The 24,495-nt window shown below is 59.3% G+C and overlaps 2 protein-coding genes and 3 long non-coding RNA genes across 10 annotated transcripts in view; 3 read left to right on the top strand and 2 right to left on the bottom strand.

Moving 5' to 3' along the window:
• The first annotated feature begins 2,340 nt into the window (after positions 1–2,340).
• On the top strand, positions 2,341–13,822 carry LOC131575113 (CKLF-like MARVEL transmembrane domain-containing protein 5). 2 transcript variants are annotated; one of them, XM_058830157.1, is made up of 5 exons: positions 2,341–2,432; positions 4,086–4,238; positions 10,481–10,576; positions 11,257–11,335; positions 13,530–13,822. In XM_058830157.1, the coding sequence occupies exons 1-5, from the start codon at positions 2,352–2,354 to the stop codon at positions 13,550–13,552; spliced, it is 432 nt and encodes a 143-aa protein (XP_058686140.1). In that variant the 5' UTR covers positions 2,341–2,351; the 3' UTR covers positions 13,553–13,822. The 2 variants fall into 2 exon arrangements, with proteins under 2 accessions (XP_058686140.1, XP_058686141.1); XM_058830158.1 differs by lacking the exon at positions 2,341–2,432 and adding an exon at positions 2,594–2,611.
• A 1,020-nt stretch (positions 13,823–14,842) lies between these two features.
• Positions 14,843–15,399, top strand: LOC131575155 (uncharacterized). Of its 2 annotated transcripts, none has more exons than XR_009276708.1 (3): positions 14,843–14,961; positions 15,028–15,279; positions 15,313–15,399. It is a non-coding gene; the product is annotated as an uncharacterized LOC131575155 (long non-coding RNA). The 2 variants fall into 2 exon arrangements; XR_009276709.1 differs by having other exon boundaries at positions 15,028–15,186; positions 15,247–15,362.
• Positions 15,245–24,495, bottom strand: part of LOC131575067 (myosin-6-like) — a 44,199-nt gene continuing 34,948 nt past the window's right edge. For all 3 annotated transcript variants that reach the window (XM_058830021.1, XM_058830022.1, XM_058830024.1), the window contains 9 exons: positions 22,714–22,917; positions 21,232–21,357; positions 20,817–21,148; positions 20,532–20,746; positions 20,321–20,401; positions 20,173–20,264; positions 19,626–19,721; positions 15,489–15,623; positions 15,245–15,386 (listed from right to left, as the gene is read on the bottom strand). In XM_058830021.1, coding sequence (XP_058686004.1) covers positions 15,366–15,386; positions 15,489–15,623; positions 19,626–19,721; positions 20,173–20,264; positions 20,321–20,401; positions 20,532–20,746; positions 20,817–21,148; positions 21,232–21,357; positions 22,714–22,917 — 1,302 coding nt within the window. In that variant the 3' untranslated portion in view covers positions 15,245–15,365. The remainder of the gene's footprint in view (positions 15,387–15,488; positions 15,624–19,625; positions 19,722–20,172; positions 20,265–20,320; positions 20,402–20,531; positions 20,747–20,816; positions 21,149–21,231; positions 21,358–22,713; positions 22,918–24,495) is intronic.
• LOC131575158 (uncharacterized) lies at positions 21,364–22,707 on the top strand. Of its 2 annotated transcripts, none has more exons than XR_009276717.1 (3): positions 21,364–21,503; positions 21,584–21,803; positions 22,559–22,707. It is a non-coding gene; the product is annotated as an uncharacterized LOC131575158 (long non-coding RNA). The 2 variants fall into 2 exon arrangements; XR_009276716.1 differs by lacking the exon at positions 22,559–22,707 and adding an exon at positions 21,999–22,078 and having other exon boundaries at positions 21,373–21,503.
• LOC131575163 (uncharacterized) lies at positions 23,696–24,484 on the bottom strand. Its single transcript, XR_009276722.1, has 3 exons — positions 24,362–24,484; positions 23,914–23,932; positions 23,696–23,800 (listed from the first exon to the last, which is right to left on the bottom strand). It is a non-coding gene; the product is annotated as an uncharacterized LOC131575163 (long non-coding RNA).

Below are 24,495 nucleotides of genomic sequence, written 5' to 3' on the forward strand. Positions count from 1 at the left end.
CCATCCCAGTTCCTCCCAGTTCCCCCCCAAACCCCTCCCAGTTCCCTCCCAGTCCATCCCAGTCCCTCCCAGTCTCTCCCAGTCCATCCCAGTCCCTCCCAGTCGCCCTTTAACCCCTCCCAGTCCCTCCCAGTCCATCCCAGTCCCTCCCAGTCCCTCCCAGTCCCCCCCAGTTCCCTCCCAGTTCCCTCCCAGTCCCTCCCAGTCCCTCCCAGTCGCCCTTTAACCCCTCCCAGTCCCTCCCAGTCCATCCCAGTTCCCTCCCAGTCCATCCCAGTCCATCCCAGTTCCCTCCCAGTCCATCCCAGTCCATCCCAGTCCCTCCCAGTCCATCCCAGTCCCTCCCAGTCCATCCCAGTCCATCCCAGTTCCATCCCAGTCCCTCCCAGTCCCTCCCAGTCCATCCCAGTCCATCCCAGTTCCCTCCCAGTCCATCCCAGTCCATCCCAGTCCCTCCCAGTCCATCCCAGTCCCTCCCAGTCCCTCCCAGTCCCTCCCAGTCCATCCCAGTTCCCTCCCAGTCCCTCCCAGTCCCTCCCAGTCTCTCCCAGTCCATCCCAGTCCCTCCCAGTCGCCCTTTAACCCCTCCCAGTCCCTCCCAGTCCATCCCAGTCCCTCCCAGTCCCTCCCAGTCCCCCCCAGTTCCCTCCCAGTTCCCTCCCAGTCCCTCCCAGTCCCTCCCAGTCGCCCTTTAACCCCTCCCAGTCCCTCCCAGTCCATCCCAGTTCCCTCCCAGTCCATCCCAGTCCATCCCAGTTCCCTCCCAGTCCATCCCAGTCCATCCCAGTCCCTCCCAGTCCATCCCAGTCCCTCCCAGTCCATCCCAGTCCATCCCAGTTCCATCCCAGTCCCTCCCAGTCCCTCCCAGTCCATCCCAGTCCATCCCAGTTCCCTCCCAGTCCATCCCAGTCCATCCCAGTCCCTCCCAGTCCATCCCAGTCCCTCCCAGTCCCTCCCAGTCCCTCCCAGTCCATCCCAGTTCCCTCCCAGTCCCTCCCAGTCCCTCCCAGTCCCTCCCAGTCCATCCCAGTCCTTCCCAGTATCCCCACAGGGTTTCTTTGTTCCGCTCCCGCCGGTGCCTGGCACGGCGGGGGGGGGGGGGGAGTGGGGGAGGGGCGGGGGGGGGCACCCACGTGATCCCGCCCCTCCCCCACCCCCACAGGAACCCCGGACACCCCAAAAACTCCGCAGGGACCCCCCGGGACCCCCAAAATCCCCCTCGGGACCCCCCAGAATCCCCCCCAAACCCCCCCCAAATCCCCCCCAGGACTCCCCAAAATCCCCCCGGGACCCCCAAAATCCTCCCCGGGACCCCCAAAATCCCCCCGGGACCCCCATAATCCCCCCCGGGACCCCCAAAATCCCCCCCGGGACCCCCATAATCCCCCCCGGGACCCCCAAAATCCCCCCAAAGACCCCCCAGGACCCCCAAAATCCCCCCAAAACCTCCGGGACCCCCCAAAACCCCCCCAGGACCCCTCAGGACCCCCCCAAAACCCCCTGAGACCCCCCCAGGACCCCCCAAATCCCCCCCAGGACCCCCCAAAGACCCCTCTGGGACCCCCCAAAATCCCCTCGGGACCCCCCAAATCCCCCCCAAAACCCCCTCAGGACCCCCCCAAAACCCCCTGAGACCCCCCAGAATCCGCCCCAGGACCCCCCAAAATCTCCCCAGGACCCCCCAAAGACCCCCCAAACCTCCTCGAGACCCCCCAAGGACCCCCCAGGACCCCCCAAAATCCCCCCCAGGACCCCTCAGGACCCCCCCAAAACCCCCTGAGACCCCCCCAAGACCCCCCAGGACCCCCCCAAGGACCCCCCAGGACCCCCCAAAACCCCCCAGAACCCCCCAAGGACCCCCCAAATCCCCCCCAGGACCCCCCAGGCCCCCCCAAAATCACCCCGAACCCTTTGAGACCCCCCAGGACCCCCCCACAACCCCCTGAGACCCCCCCAGGACCCCCCAGGACCCCCCGGGACCCCCCAAATCCCCCCCAGGACCCCCCAAAAACCCCTGAGACCCCCCCAGGACCCCCCCAGGACCCCCCCAAGACCCCCCAAATCTCCCCAGGACCCCTCCAGGACCCCCCCAAAACCCCCCAAAACCCCTGAGACCCCCCCAGGACCCCCCGGGACCCCCCAAAATCCCCCCAAAACCCCCCAAAGACCCCCCAGGATCCCCCCAAAAATCCCCTGAGACCCCCCAGGACCCCCCCAGGACCCCCCCAAAACCCCCTGAGACCCCCCCAGGTCCCCCCCAAGGACCCCCCAGGACCCCCCAAGACCCCCCGGGACCCCCCAAGACCCCCCGGGACCCCCCAGGACCCCCCAAATCCCCCCGGGACTCCCCCATGGCGCAGCCGGAGCTTTCGGGGGTTTTTGACCTGGGGATGCTGAAAACTCCCCGAGGGATCCTGATGGGAACGGAACTGGTACTGGTTTATACTGGTTTATACTGGTTTATACTGGTTTATACTGGTTTATACTGGTTTATACTGGTTTATACTGGGAGCACTGGGAGCACTGGGAACTGGGGATACTGGGGATACTGGTTTATACTGGTTTATACTGGGAGCACTGGGAGCTGGGGATCCTGATGGGAACGGAGCTGGTACTGGGCATACTGGTTTATACTGGTTTATACTGGGGATACTGTGGATACTGGTACTGGGGATACTGGGAGCACTGGGAGCTGGTACTGGGGATACTGGGGATACTGGTTTATACTGGGAGCACTGGGAACACTGGGAACTGGGGATCCTGATGGGAACAAAGCTGGTACTGGGGATACTGGGAGCACTGGTGGGGTACTGGGAATCCAATTGTTGTGACCCCTGTGTGACCTTTGTGTGACCCCATGACCTCTCTGTGACCCTGTGACCCCTCTGTGACCCCATGACCTCTCTGTGACCCCTGTGTGACCCTGTGACCTCTGGGTGACCCCTGTGTGACCTCTCTGTGACCCCGTGACCTCTCTGTGCCCCCAGGTGCTCTCGGTGGCCGTGGTTGCCCTCCTGGCCCCCCTGTGACCCCTGTGTGACCCCTGTGTGACCCCTGTGTGACCCTTGTGTGACCCTGTGACCCCTGTGTGACCCCGTGACCTCTCTGTGACCTCTCTGTGCCCCCAGGTGCTGTCGGTGGCCGTGGTTGCCCTCCTGGCCCCCCCTGCCCCCCCTGTGACCCCTGTGTGACCCTGTGACCTCTGGGTGACCCCTGTGTGACCCCTGTGTGACCCCATGACCCCTGTGTGACCCCTCTGTGACCCTGTGACCCCTGTGTGACCCCTCTGTGACCCTGTGACCCCTGTGTGACCCTGTGACCTCTGTGTGACCCCTGTGTGACCCCGTGACCTCTGTGTGACCCCTGTGTGACCCTGTGACCCCTCTGTGACCTCTCTGTGACCCCGTGACCTCTCTGTGACCTCTCTGTGACCTCTCTGTGCCTCCCAGGTGCTCTCGGTGGCCGTGGTTGCCCTCCTGGCCCCCCTGTGACCCCTGTGTGACCCCTGTGTGACCCTGTGACCTTTCCATGACCCTGTGACCTCTCTGTGACCCCGTGACCTCTCTGTGACCCCAGGTGCTGTCGGTGGCCGTGGTTGCCCTCCTGGCCCCCCCCTGCCCCCCCGTGACCCCTGTGTGACCCCGTGACCTCTGGGTGACCCCTGTGTGACCCCTGTGTGACCCCATGACCCCTGTGTGACCCCTGTGTGACCCTGTGACCCCTGTGTGACCCCTGTGTGACCCTGTGACCCCTGTGTGACCTCTCTGTGACCCCGTGACCTCTCTGTGACCCCAGGTGCTCTCGGTGGCCGTAGTTGCCCTCCTGCCCCCCCGTGACCCCCCGTGACCCCTGTGTGACCCCGTGACCCCTGGGTGACCCCTGTGTGACCCCTGTGTGACCCCATGACCTCTCTGTGACCTCTCTGTGCCCCCAGGTGCTGTCGGTGGCCGTGGTTGCCCTCCTGGCCGTCCCCGCCCCCCTGTGACCTCTGGGTGACCCCTGTGTGACCCCTGTGTGACCCCTGTGTGACCCTGTGACCTTTCTGTGACCCCATGACCTCTCTGTGACCTCTCTGTGCCCCCCAGGTGCTGTCGGTGGCCGTGGTTGCCCTCCTGGCCGTCCCCGCCCCCCCCTCGCTGGCCCCGGCGCTGCTCCAGGCCCTGGGGGGGGCGGCGGCTCTGGGGGGGCTCCTGATGAGAGACCCCCCAAAACTGCCCCGGGGCTACGGGACCTGCCTGGTGAGAGCTGGGGGACACCTGGGGACACCTGGGGACACCTGGGGGGACATGGGGACACACCTGGGGGGACATGGGGACACCTGGGGACACCTGGGGACACCTGGGGGGACATGGGGACACCTGGGGACACCTGGGGACACCTGGGGGGACATGGGGACACCTGGGGACACCTGGGGACACCTGGGGACACCTGGGGAGACATGGGGACACCTGGGGACACCTGGGGACACCTGGGGACACCTGGGGACACCTGGGGAGACATGGGGACACCTGGGGACACCTGGGGACACCTGGGGACACCTGGGGAGACATGGGGACACCTGGGGACACCTGGGGAGACATGGGGACACCTGGGGACACCTGGGGACACCTGGGGGGACAGCTGGGGACACCTGGGGACACCTGGGGACACCTGGGGACACCTGGGGACAGCTGGGGACACACCTGGGGACACCTGGGGACACCTGGGGACACCTGGGGACACCTGGGGACACCTGGGGGGACATGGGGGGACAGCTGGGGAAATGGGGACACCTGGGCACACCTCTGGACACCTGGGGACACACCTGGGGACACCTGGGGACAGCTGGGGACAGCTGGGGACACATGGGGACACACCTGGGGACACCTGGGGGGACAGGGGGACATACCTGGGGGGACACGGGGACACACCTGGGGGGACATGGGGGGACAGAAACACACCTGGGGACACCTGGGGACACCTGGGGGGACAGAAACACACCTGGGGACACCTGGGGACACAGCCAGACACACCTGGGGACACCTGGGGGGACATGGGGGGGACATGGGGGGGACAGATGGGGACACCTGGGGACAGAAACACACCTGGGGGACAGGTGGGGACAGGTGGGGGGACATGGGGATACCTGGGGACACCTGGGGACACACCTGGGACACCTGGGGACATGGGGACACACCAGGGGACATGGGGACATGGGGGGACACCTGGGGGGACATGGGGGACAGCTGGGGACACACCTGGGGGGACATGGGGACATCCCAGACACACCCAGACACACCTGGGGACAGCTGGGAACAGAAACACACCTGGGGGGACATGGGGGGACATGAGGGGACACCTGGGGACAGCTGGGGACATCTGGGGGGACATGGGGGGGACACCTGGGGGGACAGAAACATATCTGGGGACACCTGGGGACATGAGGACAGCTGGGGACAGCTGGGGACATGGGGACAGAAACACACCTGGGGACACACAGGGGACAGCTGGGGACACCTGGGGGGACACCTGGGACACCTGGGGACACCTGGGGGGACACCTGGGGACAGCTGGGGACATTTGGGAACACGTGGGGACAGTTGAGGGGACATGGGGGGATATGGGGACACACGTGGGGACACCTGGGGACATCTGGGGGGACATGGGGCCACCTGGGAGGACAACTGGAGGGACATCTGGGGACATGGGGACAGCTGGGGACACACCTGGGGACAGCTGGGGACACCTGGGGGGACACCTGGGAACATCTGGGGGGGACAGAAACACACCTGGGGACCTCTGGGGACACCTGGGGACACCTGAGGGACATCTGGGTGGACATGGGGACACCTGGGGACAGCTGGGGACAGAAACACAGCTGGTGACACCTGGGGACACCTTTGGGGGACATGGGGGACACCTGGAGACCTTCCCAGGACCCCCCAGGACGTTGTCCTCTGTGTCCTCGTGGCCCCATGGTGGCCTCTGTGGTGGCCTCTCCCTGTCCTCGTGTTGTCCTCATGGTGGCACCTCTGTGTCCTCTGTCACCACTCCATGGTGGCCTCCATGGTGGCACCTCCATGTCCTCATGCCATCTCCTTGGTGGCCCCTCCATGTCCCCATGTCATCGCTCCATGGTGGCACCTCCATGTCTTTCTGTCATGTCCTTGGTGTCCTCCATGGTGGCCTCTCCATGTGTCATTCCCATGGTGTCCTCTCCATGTTCTCGTGTTGTTCCTCATGGTGGTCTCCATGTCCCTGTGTCATCACCCCATGGTGGCCTCTGTGGTGGCCTCTCCCTGTCCTCGAGTCATCCCCATGGTGGCATCTCCATGGTGGCACTTCCATGTCCTTGTGTCATCACCCTGTGGTGGCCTCTCCATGTCCCTGTGTCACCATCCCATGTGTCCTCTATGGTGACACCTCCATGTCCTCATGTCACCACCCCATGGTGGCCCCTCCATGTCCCTGTGTCATCGCCCTGTGGTGGCACCTCCATGTCCCCTGTCATCCTCATGGTGGCCTCCATGGTGGCATCTCCATGGTGGCCCCTCCATGTCCTCATGTCATCTCCTTGGTGTCCTCCATGTCCTCATGTCATGTTCATGGTGGCACCTCCATGTCCCCTGTCATCCTCATGATGGTCTCTGTGGTGGCCTCTCCATGTCCCCGTGTTGTCCCTCTGGTGTCCTCCATGGCCCCATGTCATGTCCCATGGTGGCCTCCATGGTGGCACCTCCATGTCCTCGTGTCATCCTCATGGTGGCACCTCTGTGTCCCCATGTCATGTCCATGGTGGCTTCCATGTGGCACCTCCAAGTCCCCGTGTCATCACCCCATGGTGGCCTCTCCATGTCCTCGTGTCATCTCCTTGGTGGTCCCTCCATGTCCCTGTGTCATCACCCCATGGTGGCCTCTGTGGTGGCCTCTCCCTGTCCTCGTGTCCTCCTCATGGTGGCACCTCTGTGTCCTCTGTCACCACTCCATGGTGGCCTCCATGGTGGCACCTCCATGTCCTCATGCCATCTCCTTGGTGGCCCCTCCATGTCCCCATGTCATCGCTCCATGGTGGCACCTCCATGTCTTTCTGTCATGTCCTTGGTGTCCTCCATGGTGGCCTCTCCATGTGTCATTCCCATGGTGGCCTCTCCATGTTCTCGTGTTGTTCCTCATGGTGGTCTCCGTGTCCTGTGTCATCACCCATGGTGGCCTCTGTGGTGGCACCTCCATGTCCCCATGTCATGTCCATGGTGGCACCTCCATGTCCTTGTGTCATCACCCTGTGGTGGCCCCTCCATGTCCTGTGTCACCACCCCATGTGTTCTCCATGGTGGCCCCTCCATGTCCCTGTGTCATCACCCTGTGGTGGCCTCTCCATGTCCCCTGTCATCCTCATGGTGGCCTCCATGGTGGCATCTCCATGGTGGCACCTCCATGTCCTCATGTCATGTTCATGGTGGCCCCTCCATGTCCTCGTGTCATGTTCATGGTGGCACCTCCATGTCCCCTGTCATCCTCATGGTGTCCCTCATGGTGGCCCCTCCATCTCCTGCTGTCATCCCCATGGTGACAACTCCATGTCCTTGTGTCATCTCTTTGGTGGCCCCTCAGTGTCCTCATGTCATCACTCCATGGTGGCATCTCCATGTGTCATCCCCATGGTGGCCTCTCCATGTTCTCGTGTTGTTCCTCCTGGTGGTCTCCATGTCCCTGTGTCATCACCCCATGGTGGCCTCTGTGGTGGCCTCTCCCTGTCCTCGAGTCATCCTCATGGTGGCACCTCCATGTCCTTGGTCACCATCCCATGTGTCCTCCATGGTGGCCCCTCCATGTCCTTGTGTCATCTCCTTGGTGGCACCTCCATGTCCCTGTGTCACCACCCCATGGTGGCCTCTGTGGTGGCACCTCCATGTCCCCTGTCATCCCCTTGGTGTCCCCTCAGTGTCCTCATGTCACCACCCCATGGTGGCCCCTCCATGTCCCTGTGTCACCACCCCATGTGTCCTCCATGGTGGCCCCTTCATGTCCTTGTGTCATCGCCCTGTGGTGGCCTCTCCATGTCCCCTGTCATCCTCATGGTGGCCTCCATGGTGGCATCTCCTTGGTGGCCCCTCCATGTCCTCATGTCATGTCCATGGTGGCACCTCCATGTCCTCATGTCATGTCCATGGTGGCACCTCCATGTCCCCTGTCATCCTCATGATGGTCTCTGTGGTGGCCTTCTCCATGTCCTCGTGTTGTTCCTCATGGTGGCACCTCCATGTCCCCGTGTTGTCCCTCTGATGTCCTCCATGTCCCCATGTCATGTCCATGGTGGCCTCCATGGTGGCACCTCCATGTCCTCGTGTCATGTCCTTGGTGGCACCTCCATGTCCTTGGTCACCACCCCATGGTGGTCTCGTTGGTGGCCCCTCCATGTCCCCCATGTTATGTTCATGGTGGCCTCCATGGTGGCATCTCCATGTCCTCGTGTCATCGCCCTGTGGTGGCCTCTCCATGTCCCCCTGTCATCCTCATGATGGTCTCTGTGGTGGCCTCTCCATGTCCTCGTGTTGTTCCCCATGGTGGCATCTCCATGTCCCCGTGTTGTCCCTCCATGTCCCCATGTCATCTCCATGGTGGCCTCCTTGGTGGCCCCACCATGTCCTCATGTCATGTTCATGGTGGCCTCCATGGTGTCCCCATTGTCACCACCCCATCCCCGCTGGTGTCCCCATGATGTCCCCACGGTGTCCCCAATGTCCCCATGATGTCCCCATGATGTCCCCATGATGTCCCCACGGTGTCCCCAATGTCCCCATGATGTCCCCATGATGTCCCCATGATGTCCCCACGGTGTCCCCAATGTCCCCATGATGTCCCCATGATGTCCCCATGATGTCCCCAATGTCCCCACGATGTCCCCACACTGTCCCCATGATGTCCCCACGATGTCCCCATGGTGTCCCCCTGGTGTCCCCATGGTGTCCCCAATGTTCCCATGGTGTCCCAAATGTCCCCACGGTGTCCCCATGGTGTCCCCCTGGTGTCCCTATGATGTCCCCACGATGTCCCCATGATGTCCCCACGATGTCCCCACGATGTCCCCATAATGTCCCCCACACTGTCCCCACGGTGTCCCCACGATGTCCCCATGGTGTCCCCAATGTCCCCACGGTGTCCCCACGATGTCCCCATGATGTCCCCACGATGTCCCCACACTGTCTCCCTGGTGTCCCCATGGTGTCCCCCTGGTGTCCCTATGATGTCCCCACGATGTCCCCAATGTCCCCATGCTGTCCCCATGATGTCCCCATGGTGTCCCCACGATGTCCCCAATGTCCCCATGATGTCCCCATGATGTCCCCATGGTGTCCCCAATGTCCCCATGATGTCCCCATGGTGTCCCCATGATGTCCCCACACTGTCCCCCTGGTGTCCCCCTGGTGTCCCCATGATGTCCCCATGATGTCCCCATGATGTCCCAACAGTGTCCCCAATGTCCCCACAGTGTCCCCAATGTCCCCATGGTGTCCCCCTGGTGTCCCCCTGGTGTCCCCAATGTCCCCACGGTGTCCCCAATGTCCCCACAATGTCCCCATGATGTCCCCACAGTGTCCCCAATGTCCCCATGGTGTCCCCATGATGTGCCCACGATGTCCCCATGATGTCCCCACGATGTCCCCACACTGTCCCCATGGTGTCCCCACGATGTCCCCACACTGTCCCCACGGTGTCCCCAATGTCCCCACGATGTCCCCATGTTGTCCTCACAGTGTCCCCAATGTCCCCACGGTGTCCCCCTGGTGTCCCCATGATGTCCCCACAGTGTCCCCATGATGTCCCCATGGTGTCCCCATGGTGTCCCCATGGTGTCCCCAATGTCCCCATGATGTCCCCATGATGTCCCCATGGTGTCCCCATGATGTCCCCATGATGTCCCCATGATGTCCCCATGATGTCCCCATGGTGTCCTTCTGGTGTCCCCAATGTCCCCATGGTGTCCCCACGGTGTCCCCAATGTCCCCACAGTGTCCCCATGGTGTCCCCACGATGTCCCCATGATGTCCCCACAGTGTCCCCAATGTCCCCATGGTGTCCCCAATGTCCCCACGGTGTCCCCATGATGTCCCCATGATGTCCCCATGATGTCCCCACAGTGTCCCCAATGTCCCCATGGTGTCCCCAATGTCCCCACAGTGTCCCCAGTGTCCCCACAATGTCCCCATGATGTCCCCACAGTGTCCCCAATGTCCCCACGGTGTCCCCAGTGTCCCCACGGTGTCCCCATGGTGTCCCACGGTGTCCCCAATGCCCCCATGGTGTCCCCATGGTGTCCCCCTGGTGTCCCCATGATGTCCCCATGGTGTCCCCATGGTGTCCCCACGGTGTCCCCAATGTCCCCACGGTGTCCCCATGATGTCCCCATGATGTCCCCACGATGTCCCCACGGTGTCCCCATGATGTCCCCACACTGTCCCCACGGTGTCCCCTCACTGTCCCCCCCCTGCCGTCCCCCCAGGACCTTCTCCGGGCGGTCAGTGGGACCCTCATCTTCCTGGTGGTGGCCCTGGTGGCCTTGTCCTCGTCCCGTGACGCTCTGGCTGCCACCACCTTCGTGAGTGTCCCCAAACCCCGCCCCCTGCTCTGACCACGCCCCCTGGGTGACATGGCCACGCCCACTGGCTGACATGGCCACGCCCCCTGGTGACATGGCCACGCCCCCTGGGGGGTGACATGGCCACGCCTCCCTGGGTGACCTGGCCACGCCCCTTGGTGACCTGGCCACGCCCCCCGGTCTGACCTGGCCACGCCCACTGGCTGACATGGCCATGCCCCCTGCTCTAGCCACGCCCCCTGGTGTGACCTGGCCACACCCCCAGAAACTGGCCACACCCCCTGGAAACTGGCCACGCCCCCTGGTGACCTGGCCCCACCTCCTGGGTGACCTGGCCCCGCCCCTGCTCTGGCCACGCCCCCTGGTGACATGGCCACGCCCCCTGGGTGACCTGGCCACGCCCCCTGGGTGAGCTGGCCACGCCCCCTGGGGTGACATGGCCACGCCCCCTGGGTGACCTGGCCGCGCCCCCTGGGTGAGCTGGCCACGCCCCCGGGTGACCTGGCCACACCCTCTGGGTGAGCTGGCCACGCCCCCTGGGTGAGCTGGCCACGCCCCCTGGGTGAGCTGGCCACGCCCCCTGGGGGAGCTGGCCACGCCCCCTGGGTGGGCTGGCCACGCCCCCGGTGACCTGGCCACGCCCCTGGGTGAGCTGGCCACGCCCCCTTCCCCTCCCCCAGACCTTCAGCCTGGTGCTGGCCTTGATCTTCGCCCTGGACACTTTTGTCACCTTCCGCAGCCGGGTGACACCGGGACAGGGTGAGGGACACGGGGACACCTGGGACACCTGGGGTGGGGACACCTGGGACATCTGGGGTGGGGACACCTGGGGTGGGGACACCTGGGACATCTGGGACATCTGGGACACCCTGGGGTGGGGACACCTGGGACACCTGGGGTGGGGACACCTGGGACATTTGGGACACCTGGGACAGAGTGAGGGACACGGGGACACCTGGGGTGGGGACACCTGGGACATTTGGGACACCTGGGACAGGGTGAGGGACACGGGGACACCTGGGGTGGGGACACCTGGGACATTCTGGGACAGGGTGAGGGACATGGGGACACCTGGGACATCTGGGACACCCTGGGACATTCTGGGACATCTGGGACATTCTGGGGTGGGGACACCTGGGACATCTGGGACACCTGGGACAGGGTGAGGGACACGGGGACACCTGAGGTGGGGACACCTGGGACATCTGGGACAGGGTGAGGGACATGGGGACACCTGGGGTGGGGGCACCTGGGACATCTGGGACAGGGTGAGGGACACGGGGACACCTGGGACACCTGGGGTGGGGACATCTGGGGTGGGGACACCTGGGACATCTGGGACACCTGGGACAGGGTGAGGGACACGGGGACACCTGGGGTGGGGACACCTGGGACATCTGGGACAGGGTGAGGGACATGGGGACACCTGGGACACCTGGGGTGGGGACACCTGGGGTGGGGACATCTGGGGTGGGGACACCTGGGACATCTGGGACACCTGGGACATTCTGGGGTGGGGACACCTGGGGTGGGGACACCTGGGGTGGGGACACCTGGGGTGGGGACAGTTGGGACATCCTGGGACAGGGTGAGGGACACGGGGACACCTGGGACACCTGGGGTGGGGACACCTGGGACATCTGGGACCTCCTGGGACACCCTGGGACATCTGGGACATTCTGGGGTGGGGACACCTGGGACATCTGGGACACCTGGGACAGGGTGAAGGACAGGGGGACACCTGGGACACCTGGGGTGGGGACACCTGGGACATCTGGGACAGGGTGAGGGACACGGGGACACCTGGGACACCTGGGGTGGGGACATCTGGGGTGGGGACACCTGGGACATCTGGGACAGGGTGAGGGACACGGGGACACCTGGGGTGGGGACATCTGGGGTGGGGACACCTGGGACATCTGGGACCTCCTGGGACATTCTGGGGTGGGGACACCTGGGGTGGGGACACCTGGGGTGGGGACACCTGGGGTGGGGACATCTGGGACATCTGGGACACCTGGGACAGGGTGAGGGACACGGGGACACCTGGGGTGGGGACACCTGGGACATCTGGGACAGGGTGAGGGACATGGGGACACCTGGGACACCTGGGACATCTGGGACACCTGAAACACCTGGGTTGGGGACACCTGGGACCTCCTGGGACATTCTGGGGTGGGGACACCTGGGGTGTGGACACCTGGGGTGGGGACACCTGGGACAGGGTGAGGGACATGGGGACATCTGGGACATCCTGGAGTGGGGACACCTGGGACATCTGGGGTGGGGACACCTGGGGTGGGGACATCTGGGGTGGGGACACCTGGGACATCTGGGACCTCCTGGGGTGGGGACACCTGGGGTGGGGATACCTGGGACATCTGTGACCTCCTGGGACATTCTGGGGTGGGGACACCTGGGACACCCTGGGACAGGGTGAGGGACACGGGGACATCTGGGGTGGGGACACCTGGGGTGGGGACCCCTGGGACACCTGGGACATCCTGGGACATCCTGGGACAGGGTGAGGGACACGGGGACACCTGGGGTGGGGACACCTGGGACATTCTGGGACATTCTGGGACATCTGGGACACCTGGGGTGGGGACACCTGGGACATCTTGGGACATTCTGGGACATCTGGGACACCTGGGGTGGGGACACCTGGGGTGGGGACACATGGGACATCTGGGACATCCTGGGGTGGGGACACCTGGGACACCTGGGACATCCTAGGACACCCTGGTGTGGGGATGGGGGACACCTGGGACATCTGGAACATTCTGGGGTGGGGACACCTGGGACATCTTGGGACATCTGGGACATCCTGGGACACCTGGGGTGGGGTTGGGGGACACCTGGGACCTCCTGGGACATCCTGGGACACCCTGGGGTGGCGATGGGGGACACCTGGATCCTCCTTGTCCACCATCTCCAACGCTTCCTCCTCCAGACCCCGACATGGAGAGCAGCTGATGGCCACCGACCCCCACCATTGTCCCATTGTCCTCCTCTGTCCCCTCTCCACCTTCTCCTGCTCCTCACCCCCCAAATGAAACCTCGTCCCACACCTGGTGCTGCTCAGGGTCGTGTTTTTGGGGTGGGGTGGCCAAGGGGACATTGTGTCCCCCCTGGGGCTCGTTAATGGATTAATTAATGATGGTGTGGGGGTCTCCTCGTCTTGGACGGGGGGTGGGGGGTGTCACTGGTGGGGAGAGATGTCACTCATGGTGGTGGCTCCATCATCACCATCATCATCATCATCATCATCATCATCATCATCATCATCATCATCATCATCACCATGGGTCCATTGTGGTGGTGATGGGTCCATGAGCGTCACCATGGGTCCATCATGGTGGTTCATCATCATCATCATGGGTCAGAGGTGGTAGCTCCATCATCATCATCATCATCATCATCATCATCATCACCATCATCATCATCATCATGGGTCCATTGTGGTGGTGATGGGTCTATGAGCGTCACCATGGGTCCATCATGGTGGTTCATCATCATCATCATGGGTCAGAGGTGGTAGCTCCATCATCATCATCATCATCATAATCACCATGGGTCCATGATGGTGGTGATGGGTCCATGAGTGTCACCATCGGTTCATCATGGTGGTCCATCATCGTTATCATGGGTCAGAGGTGGTGGCTCCATCATCATCATCATCATCATCATCATCATCATCGGTCCATCATGGTGGTGATGGGTCCATGAGTGTCACAACGGCTCCATCATGGTGGTCCATCATCATCATCATGGGTCAGAGGTGGTAGCTCCATCATCATCATCATCATGATCATCATAATGATCATGATCATCACCACCACCACCATCATCACCACCATCATCATCATCATGGGTCCATGATGGTGGTGATGGGTCCATGAGCGTCACCATGGGTCCATCATGGTGGTCCATCATCATCATCATGGGTCAGAGGTGGTGGCTCCATCATCACCATCATCATCATCATTGTGGGTCCATGATGGTGGTGGTGGGTCCATCACGGTGTTGGTTGGTCAGTCATTGTCATGGTGGGTTCTTCATCATGGTGGGTCACTTGTGGTGGCAGTGGAGTCCCTCGTGGTGGCCATGGGTCACTCGGGGTGGTCACTCATGGTGGTGATGGGTCACTTGAGGTGGTCACTCATGGTGGTGATGGGTCACTTGAGGTGGTCACTCATGGTGGCCATGGGTCACTTGGGGTGGTCACTCATGGTGGTGATGGGTCACTCAAGGTGATCACTCATGGTGGCCATGGGTAACTCAAGGTGGTCACTCATGGTGGCCATGGGTCACTTGAGGTGGTCACTCATGGTGGTGATGGGTCACTTGAGGTGGTCACTCATGGTGGCCATGGGACACTTGAGGTGGTCACTCATGGTTGTCATTGGCCACTCGGGGTGGTCACTCATGGTGGTGATGGGTCACTCAAGGTGGTCACTCATGGTGATGGGTCACTCAAGGTAGTCACTCATGGTGGTGATGGGTCACTCAAGGTGGTCACTCATGGTGGTGATGGGTCACTCAAGGTGGTCACTCATGGTGGCCATGGGTCACTCGAGGTGGTCACTCATGGTCATGGATCACTTGGGGTGGTCACTCATGGTGATGGGTCACTTGGGCTGGTCACTCATGGTGATGGGTCACTTAAGGTGGTCACTCATGGTGGTGATGGGTCACTCAAGGTAGTCACTCATGGTGGTGATGGGTCACTCAAGGTGGTCACTCATGGTGGGGGTGGTCACTCTGGTGGGTCCCTCCTGGAGATGGGTCACTCCTCATCGTGCAGCTTCTGGAGTGGGGTGGGAGAGAAGGTCCAGGGAAGGTTGTGGTTGAGGTTGTCACCAGCCGTGGGTGGTGACAGGGGGTGGCAGGAGGTGACAGGAGGTCCCACCTTGGCTCCGATGTCGCGGCTCTTGGCCCGCAGTTTGTTGACCTGGGACTCGGCGATGTCCGCGCGTTCCTCGGCCTCGTCCAGCTCGTGCTGAGCCTTCCGGAACTTGGCCAGGTTGGTGTTGGCTTGTTCCTCCTGGAGGGGTGGAGAAGGTCACTGTGGTGGCCACATGGAGGTGAGGATGAGCTCCTGACACCCCAACAGCTGAGATGGCTTCATCCATCTGTCCATTCTTCACATCCATCATCATCCATCCATCATCCATCCATCCATCATCCATCCATCCATCATCATCCATCCATCATCATCATCCATCCATCATCCATCATCCATCATCCATCCATCCATCATCATCATCCATCCATCATCCATCATCCATCCATCCATCATCATCCATCATCCATCCATCATCCATCAATCCATCCATCATCCATCATCCATCATCCATCATCCATCATCCATCCATCATCATCATCATCATCCATCCATCATCCATCGATCATCCATCCATCATCCATCATCCATCATCCATCCATCCATCATCCATCATCCATCATCCATCATCCATCATCATCATCATCCATCATCCATCCATCATCCATCATCCATCCATCATCCATCATCCATCCATCATCCATCATCCATCCCTCATCCATCATCCATCCATCATCATCCATCATCCATCCATCATCCATCATCCATCCATCCATCATCCATCATCCATCATCCATCATCCATCATCATCATCATCCATCATCCATCCATCATCCATCATCCATCCATCATCATCCATCATCCATCCATCATCCATCATCCATCCCTCATCCATCATCCATCCATCATCATCCATCATCCATCCATCCATCATCCATCATCCATCCATCCATCATCCTTCCATCCATCATCCATCCATCCATCATCCATCATCATCATCATCATCCATCCATCATCATCATCCATCATCCATCATCCATCAATCATCCATCATCCATCCATCATCATCCATCATCCATCCATCATCCATCATCCATCCATCATCCATCCATCATCCATCCATCATCCATCCATCATCCATCATCCATCCATCATCCATCCATCATCCATCCATCATCCATCATCCATCATCCATCATCCATCATCATCATCATCCATCATCCATCCATCATCCATCATCCATCCATCATCATCCATCATCCATCCATCATCCATCATCCATCCCTCATCCATCATCCATCCATCATCCATCCATCCATCATCCATCATCCATCCATCCATCCATCATCCATCCATCCATCATCCATCATCATCATCATCATCCATCCATCATCATCATCCATCATCCATCATCCATCAATCATCCATCATCCATCCATCATCATCCATCATCCATCATCCATCCATCATCCATCATCCATCCATCATCCATCCATCATCCATCATCCATCATCCATCCATCATCCATCATCCATCCATCCATCCATCATCCATCATCCATCATCCATCCATCATCCATCCATCATCCATCCATCATCCATCCATCATCATCATCCATCATCCATCATCCATCCATCATCCATCATCCATCCATCATCCATCCATCATCCATCATCCATCCATCCATCATCCATCATCCATCATCCATCCATCCATCATCCATCATCCATCCATCCATCATCCATCATCCATCATCCATCATCCATCATCCATCCATCATCCATCCATCATCCATCCATCATCCATCCATCATCCATCATCCATCCATCATCCATCATCCATCCATCATCCATCCATCATCCATCATCCATCCATCCATCATCCATCATCCATCCATCATCCATCCATCATCCATCATCCATCCATCCATCATCCATCATCCATCATCCATCCATCCATCCATCATCCATCATCCATCATCCATCCATCCATCATCCATCATCCATCCATCCATCATCCATCATCCATCATCCATCCATCCATCATCCATCCATCATCACCATCCATCCATCATCCATCATCCATCCATCCATCATCCATCCATCATCCATCCATCATCCATCCATCATCCATCATCCATCCATCATCCATCATCCATCATCCATCCATCCATCCATCCATCATCCATCCATCCATCATCCATCCATCATCCATCATCCATCCATCCATCATCCATCATCCATCATCCATCCATCATCCATCATCCATCATCCATCCATCATCCATCATCCATCCATCCATCATCCATCCATCCATCATCCATCCATCATCCATCCATCCATCATCCATCCATCATCCATCATCCATCCATCCATCATCCATCATCCATCATCCATCCATCATCCATCATCCATCCATCATCCATCATCCATCCATCCATCATCCATCATCCATCATCCATCCATCATCCATCCATCATCCATCATCCATCATCCATCATCCATCATCCATCCATCATCATCCATCCATCCATCATCCATCATCCATCCATCATCCATCATCCATCCATCATCCATCCATCCATCCATCATCCATCATCCATCATCCATCCATCATCCATCATCATCATCCATCATCCATCCATCCATCATCCATCCATCCATCATCCATCATCCATCCATCCATCCATCATCCATCATCCATCCATCATCCATCCATCATCCATCATCCATCCATCCATCCATCATCCATCATCCATCATCCATCCATCATCCATCATCCATCATCCATCATCCATCATCCATCCATCATCCATCCATCATCCATCATCCATCATCCATCATCCATCATCCATCCATCATCCATCATCCATCATCCATCCATCATCCATCATCATCATCCATCATCCATCCATCCATCATCCATCCATCCATCATCCATCCATCATCCATCCATCATCCATCATCCATCATCCATCCATCATCCATCCATCATCATCATCATCCATCCATCATCCATCCATCATCCATCATCCATCCATCCATCATCCATCATCCATCCATCATCCATCCATCATCCATCATCCATCATCCATCCATCCATCATCCATCATCCATCATCCATCCATCATCCATCATCCATCCATCATCCATCCATCATCCATCATCCATCCATCCATCATCCATCATCCATCATCCATCCATCATCCATCCATCATCCATCATCCATCATCCATCATCCATCATCCATCCATCATCATCCATCCATCCATCATCCATCATCCATCCATCATCCATCATCCATCCATCATCCATCATCCATCATCCATCATCCATCCATCCATCATCCATCATCCATCATCCATCCATCCATCCATCATCCATCATCCATCCATCATCCATCATCATCATCCATCATCCATCCATCCATCATCCATCCATCCATCATCCATCCATCATCCATCCATCATCCATCCATCCATCATCCATCATCCATCATCCATCCATCATCCATCCATCCATCCATCCATCATCATCATCCATCCATCATCCATCCATCATCCATCATCCATCCATCCATCATCCATCATCCATCATCCATCATCCATCCATCCATCATCCATCCATCATCCATCATCCATCATCCATCCATCATCCATCATCCATCCATCCATCATCCATCATCCATCCATCATCCATCCATCCATCATCCATCCATCATCCATCCATCATCCATCATCCATCATCCATCATCCATCATCCATCCATCATCCATCATCCATCCATCCATCATCCATCATCCATCATCCATCATCCATCCATCCATCATCCATCCATCATCCATCATCCATCATCCATCCATCATCCATCATCCATCCATCATCCATCCATCATCCATCATCCATCCATCCATCATCCATCATCCATCCATCATCCATCCATCCATCATCCATCCATCATCCATCCATCATCCATCATCCATCCATCATCCATCATCCATCCATCATCCATCCATCATCCATCATCCATCATCCATCATCCATCATCCATCATCCATCATCCATCATCCATCCATCATCATCCATCCATCCATCCATCATCCATCCATCATCATCATCATCATCCATCCATCATCCATCATCATCATCATCATCATCATCCATCCATGGATCCACATCTCCACCCCCCTGTCCCCTTCACCCACCGCCTCCTCCGCCTGTCTCTTGTAGGCCTTGACCTTCATCTGCAGTTTGTCCACCAGGTCCTGCAGCCTCAGCAGGTTCTTCTTGTCCTCCTCGGTCTGGGGGAACAAGGATGGGGTGGCCACCAGGCCAAAGCACAACCACAACTCCTGGGCCTCAGTTTCCCTTCCCAGAGGCTTCCTGTGTCCTCCTGGCCACCAGGTTGATGTTCTGGGTCACCCACATCACTTTGGTCAATGAATGTTCTGGGTCATCTCAGTTCCTGTGGCCACCCAGCCACCATTCTTGGTCACCCATGTCCATGGGGCTACCATCTCTGCCCCTTGGTGGTCCCACAGATGGGTGCTCACACCTGGTACCTGAATCTCACCCCCATGGTCTCACCCCCATGGTCTCACCTCCATGGTCTCATCCCCATGGTCCCACCTCCATGGTCCCACCTCCATGGTCCCACCTCCATGGTCCCACCTCCATGGTCTCACCTGATAGCTGAGCTCCTTGACCCATCTCCATGGTCCCACCTCCCTGGTCCCACCTCGATGTCCTCACCTGGTAGCTGAGCTCCTTGACCCATCTCCATGGTCCCACCTCGATGTCCTCACCTGGTAGCTGAGCTCCTTGACCCATCTCCATAGTCTCACCTTCATGATCCCACCTTCATGGTCCCACCTCCATGGTCTCATCTCCATGGCCCCACATCCATGGTCCCACCTCCATGGTCCCACCTCCATGTCCTCACCTGGTAGCTGAGATCCTTGACCCATATCTATGGTCCCACCTGCATATCCTCACCTGGTAGCTGAGTCCCACATCCATGGTCCCACCCCCATGGTCCCACCTCCATGGTCCCACCTCCATGGTCTCACTTCCATGGTCCCACCTCCATGGTCTCACCTCCATGGTCCCACCTCCATGGTCCCACCTCCATGGTCCCACCTCCATGGTCCCATCTCCATGGTCCCACCTCCATGTCCTCACCTGGTAGCTGAGCTCCTTGACCCATCTCCATGGTCCCACCTTGATGTCCTCACCTGGTAGCTGAGCTCCTTGACCCATCTCCATGTTCTCACCTCCATGGTCCCACCTCGATGTCCTCACCTGGTAGCTGAGCTCCTTGACCCATCTCCATGGTCCCACCTCCCTGGTCCCACCTCCATGGTCCCACCTCCCTGGTCCCACCTCCCTGGTCCCACCTCCATGGTCCCACCTCCATGGTCTCACCTCCATGGTCCCACCTCGATGTCCTCACCTGGTAGCTGAGCTCCTTGACGCGCCTCTCGGACTTGCGCAGTCCCTTGACGCTCTCGGCGTTTCTCTTCTGCTCGTTCTCCAGCTCGTTCTCCAGCTCCTTCACGCGTCCCTCCAGCTTCTGCAGCTGCTTCTTGCCCCCCTTGAGGGCCAACTGCTCGGCCTCGTCCAACCGCAGCTGAAGGTCCTTGATGGTCTGCTCCATGTTCTTCTTCATCCTCTCCAGGTGAGCGCTCGTGTCCTGCTCCTTCTTCAGCTCTTCCGCCATCATGGCTGCCTGCCCGTGGTGGGACAATCAGGAGGTCCACGGTGTGTCCTCCACCGTGGTGGCCCCGGTGACGGCCCCGCCGCGACACTCACGTCGGTGATGGCCTTCTTGGCCTTCTCCTCGGCGTTCCGACACTCCTGGACGGCCTCCTCCACCTCTGTCTGCAGCTGGGAGATGTCACCTTCCATCTTCTTCTTCTGGTTGATGAGGCTGGTGTTCTGGGGAGGGTGGGGAGACACCTCAGGAGGTGGTCCTGGGGCTGCTGTCCCACCCCTCGGTGCCACCAGCTCTTGGAGACTCGCCCGTCTGCAGGGTCAAGGATCTTCTGGGGATCTTGGTGATGTGAGGTGGAAGGGAACCCAAGGTTCTTTGGACCAACCCCAGGTTCCTTGGACCAAGCCAACCTTCTGTGGACCAACCCAACCTTCTATGGACCAACCCAAGGTTCTTTGGACCACCCCAATGCTCCTTGGACCAACCTAAGGTTCCTTGGACCAACCCAACCTTCTATGGACCAACCCAACCTTCTTTGGACCAACCCAAGGTTCTTTGGACCAACCCAAGGCTCTTTGGACCAACCCAAGGTTCTTTGGACCAACCTGAGGTTCCTTGGACCAACCCAAGGTTCCTTGGACCAACCCAACCTTCTTTGGACCAACCCAAGGTTCCTCAGACCTTCAGGAGAAGGTGGCACTGTTTGGTCCAGGTCAACTTGGAGCCATCTTGGGGCTCTCCAGCTCAGCAAGACTTGGTCTTTGTCAACCAGACTTTCCATGGACCAACTCAACCCTCCTTGGACCTTATTTGGACCAACCCAAGGTTCTTTGGACCATCCCAACCCTCTTTGGACCAACCCAAGTTTCCTTGGACCACCCCAAGGTTCCTTGGACTAACCCAACCTTCTTTGGACCAACCCAACCTTCTTTGGACCAACCCAACCTTCTCTGGACCACCCAAACCTTCCTTGGACCACCCCAAGGTTCCTTGGACCAACCCAACCTTCTCTGGACCACCCAAACCTTCCTTGGACCACCCCAAGGTTCCTTGGACCAACCCAACCTCCTTTGGACCAACCCAACCTTCCTTGGACCACCCCAACCTTCTGTGGACCAACCCAACCTTCTCTGGACCAACCCAAGGTTCCTTGGACCACCCCAAAGTTCCTTGGACCAACCCAGCCTTCCTTGGACCAACCTGAGGTTCCTTGGACCAACCCAAGGTTCCTTGGACCAACCCAACCTTCTATGGACCATCCCAACCTTCTCTGGACCAACCCAACCTGCCTTGGACCAACCCGAGGTTCCTTGGACCAACCCGAGGTTCCTTGGACCAACCCAAGGTTCTTTGGACCAACCCAAGGTTCCTTGGACCAACCCAACCTTCTATGGACCAACCCAACCTTCCTTGGACCAACCCAAGGTTCCTCAGACCTTCAGGAGAAGGTTGACCTCTCAGGTCCACACCACCCTGAGCCACCTTGAGCTCCTCAAGCGAGCAATGAGAGCTGTTTCTCCTGGTTTGGAGCATCCCTGGATGGAGGTGGACCTTCTCGTGGTCACCTGTGGTGGTCTCACCTGTGAGTGGAGAAGCTGGACCCTCTCGCTGGCCTCGATCAGCTCCTGCTCGGCCAATTTCCGGGCCCTCTCGGTCTGTTCCACCAGGCCCCGGAGCTCCTCCAGCTCCGACTGCAGCAAGGTGTTCCTGCGTTCCACCATGGCCACGTTCTCCTTCAGGTCCTCCCCGACCCTGGCTGCGTCATCCAGCTGGAGCTGTGTGTCCTGGGGAGTGGTGGGAAGGGGTGGTGGGTCCATCTGGACCTTGGGGTGGTGGGTCCATCTGGACCATGGGGTGGGGAGTGGTGGTGGGACCATCTGGACCTCAGGGTGGTGGGGAGGGGTGGTGGGTCCATCTGGACCTCAGGGTGGTTGGAAGGGGTGGTGGGTCCACCCAACCTTGGGGTGGGAAGGGTGGTGGGTCCATCTGGACCTCAGGGTGGTTGGAAGGGGTGGTGGGTCCATCTGGATCTTGGGGTGGGAAGGGGTGGTGGGTCCATCCAACCTTGGGGTGGGAAGGGGTGGTGGGACCATCTGGACCTCAGGGTGGTGGGAAGGGGTGGTGGGACCATCTGAACCTCAGGGTGGTTGGAAGGGGTGGTGGGTCCATCTGGATCTTGGGGTGGGAAGGGGTGGTGGGTCCATCTGGACCTTGGGGTGGGAAGGGGTGGTGGGACCACCCAACCTTGGGGTGGGAAGGGGTGGTGGGACCATCTGGACCTTGGGGTGGGAAGGGGTGGTGGGTCCATCCAACCTTGGGGTGGGAAGGGGTGGTGGGACCACCCAACCTTGGGGTGGGGAGCAGTGGTGGGTCCATCTGGACCTCAGGGTGGGAAGGGGTGGTGGGTCCATCTGGACCTCAGGGTGGTGGGAAGGGGTGGTAGGTCCATCTGGACCATGGGGTGGGAAGGGGCGGTGGGTCCACCCAATCTTGAGATGGGAAGGGGTGGTGGGACCACCCAACCTTGGGGTGGGGAGCGGTGGTGGGACCATCTGGATCTTTGGGTGGGAAGGGGTGGTGGGTCCACCTGGACCTTGGGGTGGGGAGGGGTGGTGGGTCCCTGTAGGACCTTCCAATATCTCCTACCCCTCCATGTCCCTGTAGGACCTTCTGGTACCTCCTACATCTCCACATCCCTGTAGGACCTTCAGGTTCCTCCAACCCCTCCAGGTCCTGTAGGACCTTCAGGTTCCTTCTACCCCTCCATGTCCCTGTAGGACCTTCAGGTTCCTCCTACACCTCCATGTCCCTGTAGGACCTTCAGGTTCCTCCAACCCCTCCATGTCCCTGTAGGACCTTCAGGTTCCTCCAACCCCTCCACGTCCCTGTGGGACCTTCAGGTTCCTCCTACACCTCCATGTCCCTGTAGGACCTTCTGGTACCTCCAACCCCTCCAAGTCCTGTAGGACCTTCAGGTTCCTCCTCCACCCCCATGTCCCTGTAGGACCTTCAGGTTCCTCTAACCCCTCCCCATGGGACCTTCAGGTTCCTCCAACCCCTCCACGTCCCTGTAGGACCTTCAGGTTCCTCCTCCACCTCCATGTCCCTGTAGGACCTTCAGGTTCCTCTAACCCCTCCCCATGGGACCTTCAGGTTCCTCCAACCCCTCCACGTCCCTGTAGGACCTTCAGGTCCCTCCAACCCCTCCAGGTCCTGTAGGACATTCACCTCCATGTCCCCATGGGACCTTCAGGTTCCTCCAACCCCTCCACGTCCCTGTAGGATCTCCAGGTTCCTCCAACCCCTCCAGGTCCTGTAGGACCTTCAGGTTCCTCCAACCCCTCCACGTCCCCATGGTCAGG

Source organism: Poecile atricapillus, chromosome 2, assembly GCF_030490865.1.
Source record: "Poecile atricapillus isolate bPoeAtr1 chromosome 2, bPoeAtr1.hap1, whole genome shotgun sequence".
Lineage (NCBI taxonomy): Eukaryota > Metazoa > Chordata > Aves > Passeriformes > Paridae > Poecile > Poecile atricapillus.